The sequence below is a fragment of the Nilaparvata lugens genome, chromosome 11 (assembly GCF_014356525.2).
Source record: "Nilaparvata lugens isolate BPH chromosome 11, ASM1435652v1, whole genome shotgun sequence".
NCBI classification, from domain to species: Eukaryota; Metazoa; Arthropoda; class Insecta; order Hemiptera; family Delphacidae; genus Nilaparvata; species Nilaparvata lugens.
Genome location: NC_052514.1, coordinates 22,167,931 through 22,186,996, shown reverse-complemented (window position 1 = coordinate 22,186,996; position 19,066 = coordinate 22,167,931). Strand labels below are relative to the sequence as shown.

Sequence of the window (19,066 nt, the reverse complement as noted above, 5' to 3'; positions counted from 1 at the left end):
GTAGAGCGCTCTATCTCATATAGATTTCCAGGTACACCTGACAACAATGCTCCTTGTATTGTGAAAAACGCCTCATTTTTAGCTTCAACCATCATCACCATCTATATTGTCCTCACAGTGATATTTTGCACAATGATATAAGCTCATGGGATTATGTTTTATGAGAATCACCCGTTAGATGCACTTCATTTCAGTATTTCCTAGTGGAGAGGCGCGCTTAAGGACACCTCAAGGATCAAAAATTCAAACACATAACTTTTTGACACAATGCTCGGATCTCATCGTATTACACTTCATTCTTCTTGGCTCATCAAGGCGGTTCAAAATCATGCATACCAAGTCAAATTCGGTCAAAGAATGGGAAATTTATTGTTGAGTGTACTTAAGCCCATATATTCCCCCCCCCACACACACACACAAAATGGCCATTTTCTATATTCAAAGCTGCATATCTTGTGAAATGCTTCAGATAAAATTTTCAAATCTAGTTAGGATGTAAGAGTGTTCCCCGTCTTTCTACTGCTAAACACCTTAGCTGAACTGAACATCTCTACCAAATTTGAACATTCTCAGTTTCTCTCCGAAAAGCTTAGAAAACGCAGGTTCAAGACTATTTTCATATTTAAAGAAAAACGGTCTCAGTACCCCCCCCCCCTACCTATCTAATCTAATTAGCTTTACCCGAAACCAAATCCTGGCTACATGCCTGTTTTTATGGCATTTAGCCCTTACTTCATTAGTGCGGTATCTTACATTTTACCTATCCTACGACCTGAATTATCAGGGTAGATCTTATTATTCTGGTCCAAATCCTTGAACAATCCATTTATAAGTATGAAATAAAAAATGATTTGTCTGGATTTGAAGAAAACATTTGGTTTTGAGCTGTTAATCTATGTCTCTAAATCTTTGTTTACACCAAAGTTCTCTTTTGTAACAGAGCTTTCTACAAGTACAGTAGCAGCTGTTTGCTGCTAATGGTATGAAATAGATTCTATTTATCAAAACAATTGTTCGATAACAGTAAAAATAGTATTTTTGCTCCTTTAAAACAGGTATTAGGATTAGCCCATGTGATGAGCCTTCTCCATAGTGTTTGTATATTTTTGTTGTGCACTGCATGTGAACGTAGAAGAAAAAAAATCTGGTGTGGCGCACTCACACAACTTTCCTTGCAGTTATGAAAATTGATCAACTGACGCTAGTGTTACCGCGCATATCAAATCTACTATTCTAAGATCTGAAACAGCTGGTGACAGGACAATAGCGCTGCAGACACACGAAGTCTGCTATTTGTAACATTACTTGTAGAGATTTTCATGCTCAATCTTTTCCAATTGAAATTTTCTGTTTAAAATGTATCTGAAGCCTGATAATTGAGAATCTAAAATCAAACTTTGCATAGATGGGGCGGAGCTCCTGATTTTTTTACAGATATAGGACTTGTTGCAGTTGATAGAGCTTATCAATGACTATTTCAGGTATGAATTTGATCAAAATCGTTGGAGCCGTTTTCGAGAAATTCGCGAAAAACCATGTTTTTGACAAAATTTTCGCCATTTTAGCCGCCATCTTGGATTGCATTTGATCGAAATTGTTCGTGTTGGATCCTTATAGTGTAAGGATCTTAAGTTTCAAATTTCAAGTCATTCCGTTGATTGAGAGATGAGATATCGTGTACACAGACGCACATACACTCATACACACACACACATACCGTACAGACCAATACCCAAAAACCAATTTTTTGGACTCAGGGGACCTTGAAACGTATAGAAATTTAGAAATTGGGGTACCTTTATTTTTTTCGGAAAGCAATACTTTCCTTACCTATGGTAATAGGGCAAGGAAAGTAAAAAATTCAATTTCAATATGTAATTGAAATTTTCAAATATGAAATTGTTTCAATACGGTATTTTATTATCGAAGTAATAAACTTTCACAATAATATAATAATTTGGCATGAAGTTGTTAAGGATCTACTTATTTTTATTCTTTCATGTGAAATAAAAAGCAATTTTTCAAACCCCCTACCATAGAGAAAAGTTAGCACAAGAAGATATCCCATGGTTATGTGCAATTTTCAAAGTCAACCTATCGACCTAATAGGTAACGCTGTAGGCCTACGTGACACTGTACTCTCTCATACTGTGCCGTTCTTAAGCTGCGTACAGATATACGCGCCTCCAACCCGCTCCGCCCCCGCGCTGCACTCGCACCGATCATGAACGTTACGGGAGATGTTAGCTCTTATCGCGTTCCACTCATGCTTCTCGGTCGATCATCAATCGCTCTGCTCGAGTGACGTTCGGTTGCGGAGCAGAGCGAATAGTCTGTACGCACCTTTACACTCTCATCCAGCCAAAACAGTAATAATAGACAGTAGTCTACAGTTAGTTAACGGCCTCAGTTGACAAATATTCGGCTTGAAATTTGGAACATAAACTACCTATACCATTGGATATCTTCTTATGCTATATTCGAGCAACTTGTGAATAAGTTCAAGAGAACTGTTGCCCATGCCCCCTCGATTACGTAACCGCCAAATTGTTTGGCAACAATTCTAACACATTGCTGGTCAAAATTTGAAAAGAGGAGCTTTTCTTCTACAAAAAATCCCACTTGTTGCTTCAATTTTAAAAGAGCAACTATAGCTTCCAGTCTCCTAATATTATTGTTGACAATATTGGAAATCTAGTTTTTAGTGTAAATTGTTGACAACGTGTTGTTGTATGGAAAATATTGAAGATATTTTGTAGAACTGAATGTCCTTAGCTTCTATCCTATCTATAGTAGAATATTTATTTTCTATCTAGTAGAAACAGATCATTGATTTGATATAGCTCTCGAGTGGTGTAGCCTCTTGCCAATGTGGAGACATTTATTACTCTGCTAACGGCTGTGTTTCAAGTGCTGCATGGAAAAACATGAGACAAGTCTATTTTAATTCTGCATTTCGATAAATTCTTTCTGTCTCACGACTCGCAAGTGTTGATATATTATTCTTGAATTAGACCTGTGAGATGCAAGTACGTGATCAATTAAATATTTATATTTGTAAACAACTTAGTATTTGGACTCCAGTGGCTAAACACTTAGCTAAAATAAGTCAAAATATTGGTTGTAACGACAAACTGGGCTTAGCAATGTGTCTAAACATAGTGAATCAACAATGGTTCACAAACAAGGAAGCTCTGCAATATTTTTATGTTTTTTTATCAAATACCGTAATTAGATTCAATGATGTTCTCATCGTTTGAAATCATGGAATCTTTGGAGAATCATAAGTTTTGATATGTGAGTGAATTTACAAGGAGAAATATTAAATTATAGGAAATAATAGTACATTAAATGATTATTAGTAGATAGCAAACTTTTCATCGAGAATCTGTAGCGATTTTTTTTTGTTTTTCACAAAATTATTTTGGCCATCTGGGACAGTTATGATTTACACCACAATATTTCAAATGGAATGACTGATAGATGATACAAGCTAATGTGTAAGATAAACTGTGCGACTGTGTTTACAAAGGAGACTGCTATTTTTCTCAACTGAAAATTATCAAACATCCAACTTAAAATCGATGTCTGGTTTTTTCAGAGGTCTGATAAAGAAATCCATCAAAACACTAAGTCACTAAGGGCCGGTTTCCGAGTTCGGGATTTAGCCAAGTCCTAGACTTTAAACAGCTGGAGTCAGAATTTTGGCTTTCCAAAATGGGGCGTAGTCGCAGTTTTTATTTTCTCATTTCTATAATTGGAAACGTTTTTCCTTGACGAAATTAAACATTCCTAAATAATTCAAAATAGCTGAAACTTTACACTATTTTCTCTTTATCTTATTTTGTGACCAATTTTCCAGTTTATCAAAATTTAATTCAAACATGACTATAACAATGACTACGACTACGCCCCGTTTGGGAAAGCCAATTTTCCAGCTGTTTTAAGTCTAGAACTTAGCTGAATTCCGAGCTCGGAAACCGGCCCTAAATATTTTACTATGATTCAGTTACTTAAAGATAGTACTGGAATACTAAACGTTACCATACGCCCATATAATGTGATTTTTTTATGAAAATGACTTGATATTGTTAGTAAGACTGATTTATTGAAACGATTTTGAGATACTAGTTTCAGTCTTAATTATTGATCTCTAGTTTACTGAAATCTGTTTCAATAAATCAGTTGTTTTAACAATAACAAGTCGTTTTTATGCCATATGAATAGCTACCACAACAATAAAAAACCATGAGAATTGGTGACAGTACGATTACGTTCACCTGATTACCAAATGAAACGAACACTATCAAGTTCTCAACCACTAATGACTCATAGATAGCTCCTACCATTAAAATGGTATCCACCCAGAATTTAATTCGTAATTTTTTTCACGTAATAGATTTTGTGAAAGATATATCGATGAAAAGCACTGATAGCATGCAATGTTAATAATAATATTTTCAGATTAGAAGAGTAGCTTTCAACTTTCAAAAAGTTATCAGGTCGAACATTTGCTCTTTTGTTCGTAGATAATCTAATTTATTGAAGGTTAGGGATAGAAAAATGCATTGTTTAAACTTTGTTCTGTTTAAGATTTATTTACATAAATTGAACATAAATCTAGTTAACAATACTTTACAAAATAATCATGATCAGTTTGGACAGTGTTGTTTGTAACAAAGCAGAAATAAATAGTTACATTCAAATTTCAAGGAATCCAACAGTTTTTAAAATAAATTTTCCGCTAAAGCCTCACCGAAAGAAGTACAATAAAACTCAACGCTGTACATTTCTAATACATGTCCACCTCTAATACAAATTAGTTAACAATTAAAAAATAATTAAATCAACTAATTTTTCATTTTCCGGCATTAATGCCTGAGAACTACTTCAACAATCATTGTAAAGTAGAATAATTATATAACCGAAAATCACATATAATAAAGAAAATTCTATCTCTATCATCAATTGGTGGTGCTTATCAGTTTAATTTATGAGTGCTTTGTCAGATGTTATGACAACTATTTCTATCTAAATTTTAATAGTTTTATTCTAAGAACATGAAAATAGCAATAATTCTACTGAACCGATCAAAATAAGGGATGTTATAACGTTTACAATATGACAAAGTGGGTAAAATATAATTCGTCAAAATTATGTGATGTAAAAATAATTGAACTTTCTCAAACATCACCATTAACATTAACAAATATTGCAGTTGATATTTAATCTTTCTTCAACATTTCAATGAGAATATCAAATATGAACTGGCTGAAAATTCATCACATTAAATGAAAAATATATCTTGAGATACGATTCAAAGTTTGACAATTATACCGTAATAAGAATATATTACTTTCGAATAGTATGAGGTTAATGTGAAGTAAGTATGCCTTGATGAATTTCTTACAGAAGGCGGCGCTTCTTAAGAGGTGGAACATAAATCCCACGAAATACTGGTAGTACATTATAATTAAATAATACAAAACAACAAAAAACATGTTGACAATTATGTCCATTACATTAACTTCAATAAATAATTACATTAATATTAACACAGTAGTTGAAGATGATTTATGTTTCTACCCAGGTTGGGTAGAAGTGGTTGGTTCGATAAGCGCTAAATTGTATCAACCTGTTAAGGTTTTGGTTTGGTAGGTTGGTAGTGTCTAGACTCGAAGTGTGTCGTCGAGCAGGGCTGCCAACTCTCGCAAATGCTGCATTTTGCTGCCGGTGGCTGGAGACGCCGCGGTCGGTCTGCCGCAGTATCTACATCAACAATAAATATTCTTGTTAAATGAATAAATACACTCTTCTAATCGTATGAAAATTAGTGCCTACAAACTGGATAATACGTACATTCAACTATTACCTCTTCAGCAATATCTATTTCTAGTGATGATCCTATTATGAGAGATTACTACTTTATTTGAATATTTATTTATTGCAATAAGGTCATCATTACCTCTGTAAATAGGTAATTAATGTTTAAAAATTACACAAAATTGTGATCAATGTCAGATCGCATTTGGTGATTATCACAATTTTCCAATAATTAAACGAAAATGTGTTTTCAGGTCGCACCTGATCAGTTTCAGAGCCTCTAAAATGGCCTAACGAATATTCCTAGGCAGCCTAGACCGACGGTAAAAGCTGGATGAGTGAAAATATAATAACCATAAGTTCTAATGGTATTATTCACACTCACTCGGCCGGGCTGAGAGGGAATAGTCCAATTAGAACGTATGGGAATTATATTTTCACTGTCACTGTCACTGTCACTGTTGTGTGCGAATCCAGCTTTATTGTGATACGTTAAGTGTGAATAAGCATGTTGCGGTGTCATGATTGTCTTCTCCAAGTTACTCTATAGCATGGAAGCATGGACTTTGAAAAAGTAAAACCTCATAAGCATCGAGGCATTTGAAATGTGGTGTTACTGGACGATGTGGAGGATACCGTGGACGGCAAAGGAATGTGAGTCATTTCACCAATAAAAAGGAGGAAATTAGAATATTTATGACATGTAATAAGGGGTGAGAATATTATGAACGGTTAAGAATATTAATCAAGCAGAGCGAGATCATGGGAAAGAGAAGTTCAGGACGTAGAAAACTGTTCTGGCTAAGTAATTTATGAGATTAGTGTGGCTCAAATGAACTTGTCCGGGCTGCAATAAGTAAAGTGAAAATTGCTGTGATGATTTCCAACCTCCGACAGAAGAAGAATAAGAAGTGTGGTAATAAATCATCAAAATTAATCGATAGCTGTCTAGGTTCAATCATAAATGAATAGGATTATATTTGGAGAAACAAAAGGTAACAAAATGTAAGACAGTCCAGCCAAATAGCCTCTTTGCTGAGAATGATGCCCACATCTGCTCTAGGCTTGCGCGTGCGTGATAGGAGGCATGATAATGAGAGAAACTAGTAATGATCCCCTTTGAGGTGCGTTCTGAACCATTGGGAAGTGACTTTGATGCTAACAAAAGCTTGTTAACGGAGCTGGCCTCAAGCAGCCACCCTTCCAACTGGAGAACCGACAAAACTGCCATAATTTTATAATCTCTTATTAGAGATGGTTCTGACTGCTGCCTGATTACACACCCAAAATAAGCTTGAGTATTACCCTGAATGAAAAACGTTTCTATGAATAACCGAAAATGTTATCAATTGAATTCGATAATGGCCTTTTTCACACTTACCGATTATCGACCGACATTCACATTTTTTATTGTAATTTAATTACATTTATTATATACAGTATTTTTTTCCAAATTCAAATTTTATTATTAACAACACACACAAAATAAAAAAAAAACACAAAAATTGAAATATAAACAAAGTACAAAAATTATATCAAATACAAGCTGACAGGCTTCGTGGTGGGGTGTGCTGATAGGGGAGGATTTATAAGATTTCCAACTATGGTTAACCATGTACTAGGGAATGCTTCCATCCTTGAGATAGTATGAAAGGAATAAGGAAACGTGAAGGAAATGTAGGTATGTCAGGATGGAATGGAGGTATGATTGAATGGAAAGATCCACAGGACCAGGAGATATTTATTACAAAAATAATACAAGATAGACTAAGACGGAATCAAAGTATCAGAAAGCGAACCACAAAACAGAAATGCACTCCAAGTGATAGCTTCTATACTAGAAAAAAATAATTGTTGATATCATTTTTTACTTTCTTGGTTATTTTGGCACAGTTAATTAGGGATTCTATCAATAAATTTAGTACGTATATAAGTTGTCTTCTGATAGTTTCAATGTTGGTATTACAGATCAAATATTTATTTGTTTGGCTGAGAATCAGCTGTTGGTGAGAATTGGCCAATCAGAGGACAATATTGTTAGTGTCGACCGACAATCGGTAAGTGTGAAAACGGCCAATGATTTGAAATTATTATTCAAGACAAGTATTAGATTCACATTATTAAAACGCGAATTTAATTGGAATTTTGCATGTAGTTTAGATTATAAGAGTTTCTCACATCACAGTTATTTTTCAACAAAATTCTACTAATATTGTTCTTGATAGGGAACATTGTTCTCTTAATAAAATTCAATCTTTACATGAATTTAAAAAAAATCTATTTTTACAGTTATTATTTTTTTAAATCTACCCAATACTGTTTGTTCTTTCAGAAATTTCCCTTGGGTAGTAAGTATACAATGAGAATACAAAAGTAGTATCACTGTGTGAGGATGCCAGTCGTCTTACTCTTAAGAAGCACTAGGCAGTTTAGAGGATATGCAGCTAAGCACCCAGTGGCTATGATGTCAATGTGTATGGTGAGGCTGGGATCTCAACACAGGAATAAATAGTCCCACTCACAGTGGGCTTAGATTGCTAAGCTCGAATTTGTGTGTGAATGCATTCTGCCGTCCTTTATAGGGAAAAACATGTATCATACATCATGATTTTCAAATAACAGTTGAAGAGGTGTTATGATAGTGATAGTGTAATGTATAGTGATGATGACATTAGTTAGCAAAGCCTCACCTAATCCGCCTGATTTTGGGAGCAGACGACTCGGGTGAGCTCGGGTCAGAGTCAGCTGATGAGCTGTGAGCGGGGGTGGGGGGTGGTGTGGAGGGAGGGGACTTGCCGAACAGGGACTGGAAAAAGCCAATGTGTTCGGACGAACTGCTTCCCCCTTCCCTGCAAACCAGAAACCGTTTCCACTTGTCAGCAATTTACCGCAACAAAATTACACCACGAATTTAAAGATATACTGTACAATATTGGGAGAATGTGTTCTTTGATTGTAAATAAAGAAGTTGAAGTGAAGAAACAATGTTTCTTTAGTGTTCACGTGTAATACTTTGGAAAATGCTTACTGTTCTTTCAAATAAAAATTTTATACATTATCTTTCATTTTTTGGTTGTATTACACATCGTTGAAACAATGAGTGGAAAATTAATATTCTGGAATATGTTCGGTGACTGTCAATAGAAGTTGGTGCAATAATAATGTTTTTACACTGAAAACAAACTTTCCGAAACGTTTACTGTTCTTACAAAAAAAGGTTTATTCATTATTGAATTTACACATCCTTTGAATAATTAGGAGGGAAAAGGCAAACCTTGACCCATTTATCTCCATAATTTATCTGACATTTCAAAATGAATGTTACAATACTGTATTGATATGTATTTTAGAATAATTTGTCGCTTGTTCTTTATCGATTGTAAGCTGAAATCATTTACTTTTCTATTATTTGTCTTTATTATTATAAGATTTACTCAATTGTATTTGGAACTCGCTCCATATGAGGAGCCTTCTTCACATTTAATGTTGTATATATTGTATTTTGTAAAAGAAGAAAGTAAATCCATGTCAATTTCAAAATAATTCAACTGATATAAGTTAAACGCGGGGTATAATAAGGGAGTAATTTTTGTAAGGGAGAGGTTAATATATAATATTGCACTTGATAATAATCGCAGGGCTTCTGACATGACTTGCAAACATGAGAAGAGTTTGAATATTTTGCTATCCTTCATTGGGAAAAAGTTTCAATCATTCATCATTAGAGAGTTCGTGAAAACTTGACTGAGGCGAAAATACACACTTATATTATTTGTTATCTTACGTTTTCTAAAGTATTTAAAATTAGCAACATTCGAGTGGACTCTGCTGAATAGTAAATTTATAATTTAATTTCCCATAAAGTTATCTAGGTCAAATTATTTTTATTGTTTGTCAAAGATCAAGCATAGATTTTGGGGTATTCTCGTAAAATAGGAAGCTTGATCTGACAAATCTGTATACTGTTCTTAAAATGAATACGTGTATTTTGAACCACCCGAGACCACAAACAGATTTTATTAATGAAGGTTTTTTTTAGAACTATTCGGTGTTCTGAAGCAGTTTGACCGATTCTCTACCTATAGGTAAATCGTTTAGAAAGCATGGATAAATTAAGGATTGAAGGACAGTGAATTTGTGAACCAATAAAAGGTTAAAAAATTCCATGGTGCATCCTAAACCCTATTGAGCACTACTTTCAAGACGATTTGTGAATAGCCTCATCACACAGAACTAGCTTCACCCGATCAAACGTCTTGTTGACTAAGCCGAATTACTTGATGCCCTGATGGACAATGTTAGTAATCATCGACAATCATACATTCAAACTATTTTGTCTACAGAAAATATCAAGATTAGCACCTCCGTTTACTCTTCCTACTCTCATTACATCCTTTCGAAGTTCTAGAAAATTCTACGAGTGAAAATAGCTTTTAGTGAAGCTGCTATATTATGAGGAGAATTAGTAAATATTGAATTTCATAACTGAAATGATATTAGCGAGTCACTAGCCATAAAAATCTTTTCATGCTTTGAAGTTGTCTAAAACGATTAGTAACATGTTATGATGGGAAATCAATATGGGTGAATGGAGTGCTAAGAATGGAAACGATGCGATCATTAGAATTGATTGAATTTAGAAGATGGATAACAAACAATGCAAAATGAATCTAGAAGGAAATGAATAGAATTCTAGAGATTGTAGACTAATGGAGATTATTTGATCAATTAGAAGTATTAATAACGTTTTGAAATGAATCCAATTGAGGTTAAGAAGATTAATAATGAACTATGAATACATGATAATGAATAAATTGAATTAAATGGAATGTGAACGATATTATTAATTGTGAATTTAGTATTTTAGGAACTTACGTGACATGGCGTGATCCGTTGAGAGCGGTGTGGAACCTGGGCTGCACGTAGCTCCATGCTCCCTGGTTCTTATGCTCCTCCTGCGACCAGACCAGCTCAGCGTTCGGGTATTTTGCACATTCCTTCTTCACCAAATCGTATGGGAAGGGAGAAATCTGAAAACCCAACCAGTATTATTATATTGTCAGTTGCAAAAGAATCAAAACTTAATTTGAGAGAGAACATTTTACGTATGAAACAATACTTTTTGGGAATTCATAAAATCCATAGTCATGAAATGTTTTTCAGATATCCACTTCACTTCATCTCAAAAATATTTTCTTGAAATAATGAAAATAACCAAATACCCTTTTTATATTTTATTAATGCACTTTTACATTTATTTTGTGAATTGAAGAAATTTGAAAAGGGAACTTGCCGGTATTTATTCCAATTGTAGTGGACCTATAAAGGAAAGTGAATATATCTTGGAAAACACATGAAAGTAAAAATAGTAGTTTAATTAAAAAAAATGTATTGACTAGTAATAAATCAACAGCTTGTTGGAGACCCCAAAAACATTTTTTTTTTGTTTGCAATATAATAGGAATGCCAAGGTATCGGGAAAAACGTTATATAAATTTTTCGACTCGAATAAAATGAAGTATTGAGAATATACTATAAATAAGAACAGAAAAAATCTACAAGGTAAAGCGTAAAACAGCAAATGGTTCTTTCGTTAAAATTTCATACAGTGTAACACAATTTTTTAATTATTTTCTCCGACTTTCTAATTTCTGTTTCTCTTTCACTCTTACATATTGGAACATATTTTTTAGCAAGATGAAACACGGCTACAAAGGAGTTGGAATTGATGGCTGATCCAAACAAATTACACACACTGCTGCATACTAGGTGGCAAGAATACAAAAATTAGCATGATTGTAAAATATTCTATTGTAAGAAAAATCGTATTCTTTTGGAACACAAACTTAAAATTGTAAAAAGTGTTATTTTACGGGTGAAATATGCATCTTGATTTTTTTCTGCTGAGGATGATGCCCATATTTATGATTTCTAGGCTTGTTGGTGGGTAATGAGGCGGATGATAATGAAAGATTAATGGAACTAAATTTAGATGGGTTTCGAATCACCGGGAAGCGATTTTACAATTCATGAATCATATCCAGAGGAATTGGCTCAAGCGGTAACCCTTTAAACGGAAGGCGCATGAACCCTTTAAAGTAGCAGGCGCATGATTCTCAACTTATTTAGTAGACAGTTGATAAATATACTTTTAAATTCGTGGAATCGTCTGACTTTTAACTAACTCCCCAAATACAATTATTATTTCAAATGTTCTAGAATATTCTTTATTGCTATAAAATAGCAAATAGTTTGGCTGACCTGTTCGACACGAGAGATAGCAACGCTGTCAGCGAGCTTCCTTTCCTCCCTGGCCTTCTTGAGGTCGTAGTACACCTTTCCAGAGCAGAACACCAGTCGCTTCACTGACGATGGACTCTTGCTGGCCGGTCCATCATCTGCAATCACCCTGCAAACACAAACAATAATTTGTTACATATCTACTATCACAGTAAAACCTCTACATGGCATAAACACTGAATGTATTTCCACATGAAACGCACTGTAATGTCACTCCGTTTTAAAGAATACCCCGATACAAAGAATTGGTCTTTTGGGACACGGTTTATTGGGGATATGGCTGTATTTTTTCGAAAAATGTTCAATCTCTTAAGACATCAGAGACACTCCACCACACTCCTCATAGCACAAGAAACAAAATAATTTCTTAGGGGATTTCACAAAAAAACTATGATTTTTTATTTTGAGGTTTATTATGGTTTGCAAAAGAAACAACAACAAACAATGATCACTTTCTTTCAACTGTTCTAAAGATTTCCTATTGATACAAAAGAGTAGACCAATTTTCATTCAACACAAAATTCTTGACCCAATCTTCAAATACTTTTTGTCTAGTCATTCAATTTCAGCAGTTTTACATCCATGAAATCAAGCCCGTAAACAGCTGATTGTAGAACAAATAAACACACGATTCTTATTACAGCATACTATACTGTAATAAAATAATATGTTTCCTAGTTCCGAATAAGGAACAGCAAAACTGGTACAAAAACCGCCTTTTAGCGCTCCAGGTGGAAGTTTTGTCAACTACAATCAATAAATTCCTGATTCGAAACTTGTAAACTAGGTTATGTTTATAGAATGCATGTAGTAATGTCAGCACAAGCAGGTAAACTCTATTTATAGAAGCACTTCTTTCTTAATATTCGACTCAATAGCATTCTTAGATAACTTATTCAATTATTGTAAATCAGGAATGTAGATTTGCTTTCATTTTGGAAAAAAAGTTTCATAGATATCATTTATTAAAAAGAGATAAAAAATGACGTTAGTGATGGCCCCTTCAAGTTATTCATTTACGATTTCTTGTTTAGATTGAAACTTGAACAGGTGTTGAGACATTGTGTCATCCAATGATGAAATTGCATCATCATATTATTTATCAAATATAACAATCGATAGAGAAGCTGTTTCTTATATTGAAATTTATTTTTGGAGGTCCGTGATTTGATAGTCTAATGGTTGGCTCGGTTATCAGCACTATATCTGTTTTCCACGCCTCTTTCAACTATTTGCTCAACCACTTCTAAGTTTTATCAGTTCAACTGAAACTGAAGATTAATTCAATTTCCATTATAAATATTCAGTAAAACTCATTGATAATCAGGCTATGTCAACTGCTTTCTAAAGAACAATAAATTATGTGAACTCAAGTATCATCTAAAATTAATTCAAAGTAAACGTTCAACTATTCTAAGAAAAATGAAAGTGGAGCGAATCTTTGCATGAATAATCGGTTTGGCAGTTACAGTAGTTGAGAATTTGAGAAACTTAGCAAAGTGGTGGTGAGCTGGGAATTAGAGTTAGATGCCAGCGTACCTCTGGAATTCGGTGGCCTCGGTCATCTCGTCGAAACTGGACTTGGCTTCGGGGTGACGCAGCAGCGACTTGGGTGTCATGAGGATGAGCGGCTTGCGGAAGGGCAGCGCGATCTGCCGACGCAAGATGTGGAAGTAGTTGGCGGGTGTCGAGCAGTTGGCGACGATCCAGTTGATGTCGTGCAGTTGGCGCACGGCGAACTCCTCGCTCTCGGGCGGGAAGTAGTCGGGGTCGTCAGCTGACATCTGCAGGAAGCGTTCGAGACGGGCGGACGAGTGTTCAGGGCCCATGCCTTCCAAGCCATGCGGCTGCAGCATGACGAGCCCTGATTGGCGCACCCACTTGGCCTGGCCCGACGAGATGAATTGGTCGATGATGCACTGCGCCGTGTTGTTGAAGTCGCCGAACTGCGCCTCCCAGCACACCAGTGCGTTCGGATTTGTCATCGAGAAGCCCAGTTCGAAGCCTGTGTGCAGGGCGATTGTCAAGTTAATTCAACCATATTTATGGATAAAAAACTTTAATGGAAATAATATTTATGAATATCGAATTTGTCAAATCGAGACGATCGTTTGTTAGCATTTTATTTCGAAAAATTACAGAATATGAGGCTAAAGACTCATTAATTTCACTTTATACCGCATAAAACACATTTGAACACATCTATGAATATGAATAAAACAAATATTGTGAGAAATTATATTATAAGTCTAGTTCAATGAAATCATATTCACTCGAATATAAATGTAAAAGAAATTTATGTGAGAATAAATGGCCTAATTTGTTTATCAATATATCAGGTTTTTTTAGAACTCATTGACTTGACTGTTTTCCAAATAAATTGAGAAACCCAATAGGGACACTTGAATTTTACCGCCAAACGGAACCTCAGAGTTTAAACCCCTCGGAACCCAAATAGCAGAGCTCGGAACGTCTCACTGTTTTCTGTGAGTGCACCTCCTTAAATATTACGATTCAATTCAATTTATATTCTCCTAATAATTCCATTTCACAATATCATTACAAATATAAATATGATTTCATAATATGAATAACTATAATCTGTATAAAATAAGTTGAGACTTGGCCCTCCATCCGTAGAAATACGGAGTTGCCAAATCTTAAAAAAAATGCAACTTTTACAAAAATATAGAATTTAACGTCAGAATTGGATGTAGAATTTCATCCCCGATATTCCAGTAGTGCTAAAAATATTTCTGGTTTAAGAATTGGAAAAATAACTTCAAAAATTTCATGTTTTCTGCTCAAAATGTCTCGACATTGACAAACTTAATCATTAATTAAAAATAACCATAGGTCGGATGAAAATGATCCAGGCACCAATAGAAAGGAGACATTCTCCCCGTTATTTTGATATAAAATTCTTATGCATCACGAAGCCTCATGATTCTGAGAGAATTAATATTCAAAAGAACAACAAATTTTCGCGATGTTTTCAATTTTATAAATTAAAATTTCCTTTTAATCCTTCAACGCTGAAGCATTTTTAGCACTATTGGAATATCGGGGATGATATTCTACATCCAATTCTGACGTTAAATTCTATATAATTGAGAAAGTTGCAATATTACACGATTTGGCAACCCTGTGATTTCTTCGGATGGATGGTCGTCAAGTCTCCACTTATTCTATACAGACTATATAATAACTAATTTGTCAGTAATTTATTAATTTTCTATAATTCAATGCCGTATCTACATGTTGGCCCAATGAAGGCCGATGTGTGGATGGGTGGTTTGCCAACGCTGGCTGGCTGGCTACCGCTGGTTTTCATCTGGCACTGGTCAAATTGCAGGCTGGGCCAGCGACTGGGACAAAATGTAGATGCTGTATCAGGCCCTCCCAGAAAAGCAAGCTTGAGGGAGAATTTTTTATCTACATTTGACCGCTTGTTCAACTATCAAAGAAATATAATTTCAATTCTTAATAGAAAAAGGTAGTAGTTAATTGTGCATTTATTTGAAGGTTAAAAATCTGGTGCGGCGCACTCACACATCTTTCCTTGTCGTTATGAAAATTGATCACCTGACGCTAGTGTTCACGCGCAGCTCAAGTCTTCTTATAAACAAAGATCTAAGCCAGCTGGTGACAGGACAATAACGCTGGAGACATACGAGGTCTTCATAGTGAATGATTTAATAGAATCAACAGTTGCCAACAGTTTGCAATTGAAGAATAACATTTTCTCGAATTTCAAGCTTATTTTAAATTTGGGTGAAAATGTTACTGAACATTAATTGTAGAGATTTTCATGCTCAATCTTTCCCACTTGGAATTATTTGTTTAAATTTATTGTATCTGAAGCCTGATAATTTGGAATCTAAAATCAAACTTTGCATAAATGGGGCGGAGCTCATGAAATTTACAGATATGGGACTTGTGGCTTTTGGTAGAGCTTATCAATTACTATTTTAGGTATAAATTTGATCAAAATCGTTGGAGCCGTTTTCGAGAAAATCGCGAAAACCCCTGTTTTTGACAACATTTTCGCCATTTTAGCCGCCATCTTGAATTGCATTATATCGAAATTGTTCGTGTCGGATCCTTATATTGTAAGGACCTTAAGTTCCAAATTTCAAGTCATTCCGTTAATTGGGAGATGAGATATAGTGTACACAGACGCACATACACTCATACACACACACACACACACACACACACACACACACACACACACACACACACACAGAGACCAATACCCAAAAACCACTTTTTTAGATTCAGGGTACCTTGAAACGTATAGAAATTTGGAAATTGGGTACCTTAATTTTTTTCGGAAAGCAATACTTTCCTTACTAATGGTAATAGGGCAAGGAAAGTAAAAATGATAATTTATTCACTTGGATACCAAATTAGAAGTTTTGAAATGAATGATAGATTAGTTGAATGTGGTAGGCGTACTGACCGAGCACACCAAACTCGGAGAGCGAGCTGTTGCATACGGTGTAGGGCGCCTGATCGGGGTAGAGGTTGGCGAGGATGCGGTAGGTGGCCTTGTCGACCTTCTGGTGGTGCAGCACGTGGTGGCGATGACTGAACGTGCCTCTCTCCACGTCCTGACCGCTGAGGCGCACGTGGATGCCCTCCTTCAGCAGTGAGCCGAACGCCATCGCCTCGGCCAACGCCCAGTCCACCGACCGCTGCTCCACCATCTGCATGCGCGCCTTCAGGATACGCTCGATACCTACAAACAACCATTATATACTAAGTGTCTCACGAAAGGTGTAATAGCCAAAAACCATAGATTTGACATTAAAAATGCAACAACAAATGTCCAGTAAAATGTTCTTATATCAACCTCAGTTTCCGCGATATATATAGATTCGACATTAAAAATGCAACAAAAAATGCCCAGTAAAATGTTCTTATATCGGCCACTGTTTTCGCGATATACAAAGTGAGTCATATGTATGGGAGCCCTTCAATAAGTTGGAGACTGTTGTAGATATAATACTGTAACTTTCAGGATAAGTTATTGGTTGAATACTCCACTTTTTGACGTACAACTGAATTTCAACCCCTCGTAAGGGGGTGACTTAGGGGTTGTAACTAGAATATTTAAAATGTAAACACCCATTTTGTGGTACATAATTTTGAAGGCATATTAAAAAAAAAGATGGCATCAATAAAAATGTTCTATGATATCTATATCCAAAATGGCGGCTGTTTGAAGTTCTAGTTTTTACTTGAAACTTCAATCAGCAGCCATTTTGGATAACTTACAAGTATCATAGAACATTAACGTTGCTTATAGAGATTAGCATGGATTTTTTCATTATTCGTTGAGTATAAAGCTAAAATGAACAAAAACTGGAGGCGAATGTGTTTTTTCAAAAATGTCTCACCTTCAAGAGCAGGTATCACGAAAACTTTGAAAGAAAAAGTTGTCATATGAAAGCTGTAGGAAATTTTAAGAGATTCAATTGTGTATGGAGTCGTCATGTCCATGACTTGCATAAGTTTCGAGATAAATGCGAAAAACCAAAGTTGGTACCTTTGAAATGAACTACTTCCACCCTAAGATACAAACACCTCAAAAATTCAGTCTACAAAATAATGAATAAAAAAAGAAAAATGAATAGAATGATGAATATTGAAACTAACAAATCTTATTTGAACAAAACAAATTCAAACTAAGCAACTATTAAATTACAGTATCAAGTGTAACCTTTGTGAATGACGAACTCAGCGGCGTTGGGTGGAGGGGAGGAGAAGCGCTTGCCGATGTGGACGAGGGTGTCCTCCTTGACTCCGGTTGGCGACACCTTGAGGGGGTCCTTGCCCTCGAAGAAGCCCGACCACGGCGAGTCCAGCCAATCCTTGTACTTGATGTGGGTCTCCTTGCGCGCGTTGCTGTATGCTTCCTCGCAGATTTTGTCGTATTTGTCTCGTACGTCCTGCAATGCATTCGCAGTTACATTGAAAACACGGTAAAATAGCTGCATTTGAAATATTTCGGAAAATTTAGTAATACCCCTCGATATCATCTAACTCTGATCAACTGATCTTACCTACCCAGCATTGCACTATTCTCGGGTTGATTGAGACTAATATTGAATATACGTGTGAAACAAAACCTTAGTCGGCTTCTAAACAATTTTCATTTTGTTTCGAGATTTTATTCCCTGGTTTACAATAATACTTTGAGCGACAGTTGATTCTAAATCAACAAAAAACTATTTTAAATCTGCTGACTACATCCAAATAACTCTCAAACCTAGTTTTTGGTTATGGTGAAACCAGGCCTAAAAATTCCTGGACCTCCCTTTCCTGGGTATACTCCTCAAACCCCCCGGAAAATTGACCCCTCCAAAGTTTTTGATCAGTCGGCGCCAGTGATTAATCATGATTGCATTATACAATATATTGACTGTACCAATGATGGCGCTGTCTATAATGTAAATGCCCATTCTGCGACAATAAACAATATACATTTATTTACGTATAATAAAACGACTTGGAATTGTGACTACCTTGTTCTAGCTACTACACTAGTTTCAATCTCTAAGAACTCAAAGATTAATTAGAGATCAAGAGTAGAGTAAACTCAAATAAAGTTTACTGAATAATGCTAATAATGTTACAAAAGAAACAAGTTTCTCAAAAATGTTTCCAGTGGGTAAGCTATTGTGACATTTTCAATTCTTTTCATTCAATTTGAATATCTACTGAAACATAAAATTACAAGACAGAAAGATTTATAATGCTTGGTCCAACACAGTCTAAGCGAAGTCTATGTTGTAATCACAAGAAGTTGAATCTGATCTTAGAAGATGAAGTAGGTCTACTACAAATACAGTAATTAAATTGTTATCACAAAACATTAATTTTATTGTCTTCACAGGGAGTTGATTGTAATCGCAGGACATCGAATGTAAACAAG

At 35.3% G+C, this 19,066-nt stretch overlaps 1 protein-coding gene across 1 annotated transcript in view; it reads right to left on the bottom strand.

Annotated features, from left to right (window-relative positions):
• Positions 1–4,571: 4,571 nt before the first annotated feature.
• The window catches only part of LOC111046263 (2-oxoglutarate dehydrogenase, mitochondrial), a 55,713-nt gene continuing 41,218 nt past the window's right edge, over positions 4,572–19,066 (bottom strand). The window contains exons 11-16 of the mRNA XM_039438221.1: positions 17,852–18,080; positions 16,589–16,867; positions 13,663–14,128; positions 12,085–12,232; positions 10,699–10,853; positions 4,572–5,769 (exon numbers count right to left, since the gene is read on the bottom strand). Coding sequence (XP_039294155.1) covers positions 5,670–5,769; positions 10,699–10,853; positions 12,085–12,232; positions 13,663–14,128; positions 16,589–16,867; positions 17,852–18,080 — 1,377 coding nt within the window. The 3' untranslated portion in view covers positions 4,572–5,669. The remainder of the gene's footprint in view (positions 5,770–10,698; positions 10,854–12,084; positions 12,233–13,662; positions 14,129–16,588; positions 16,868–17,851; positions 18,081–19,066) is intronic.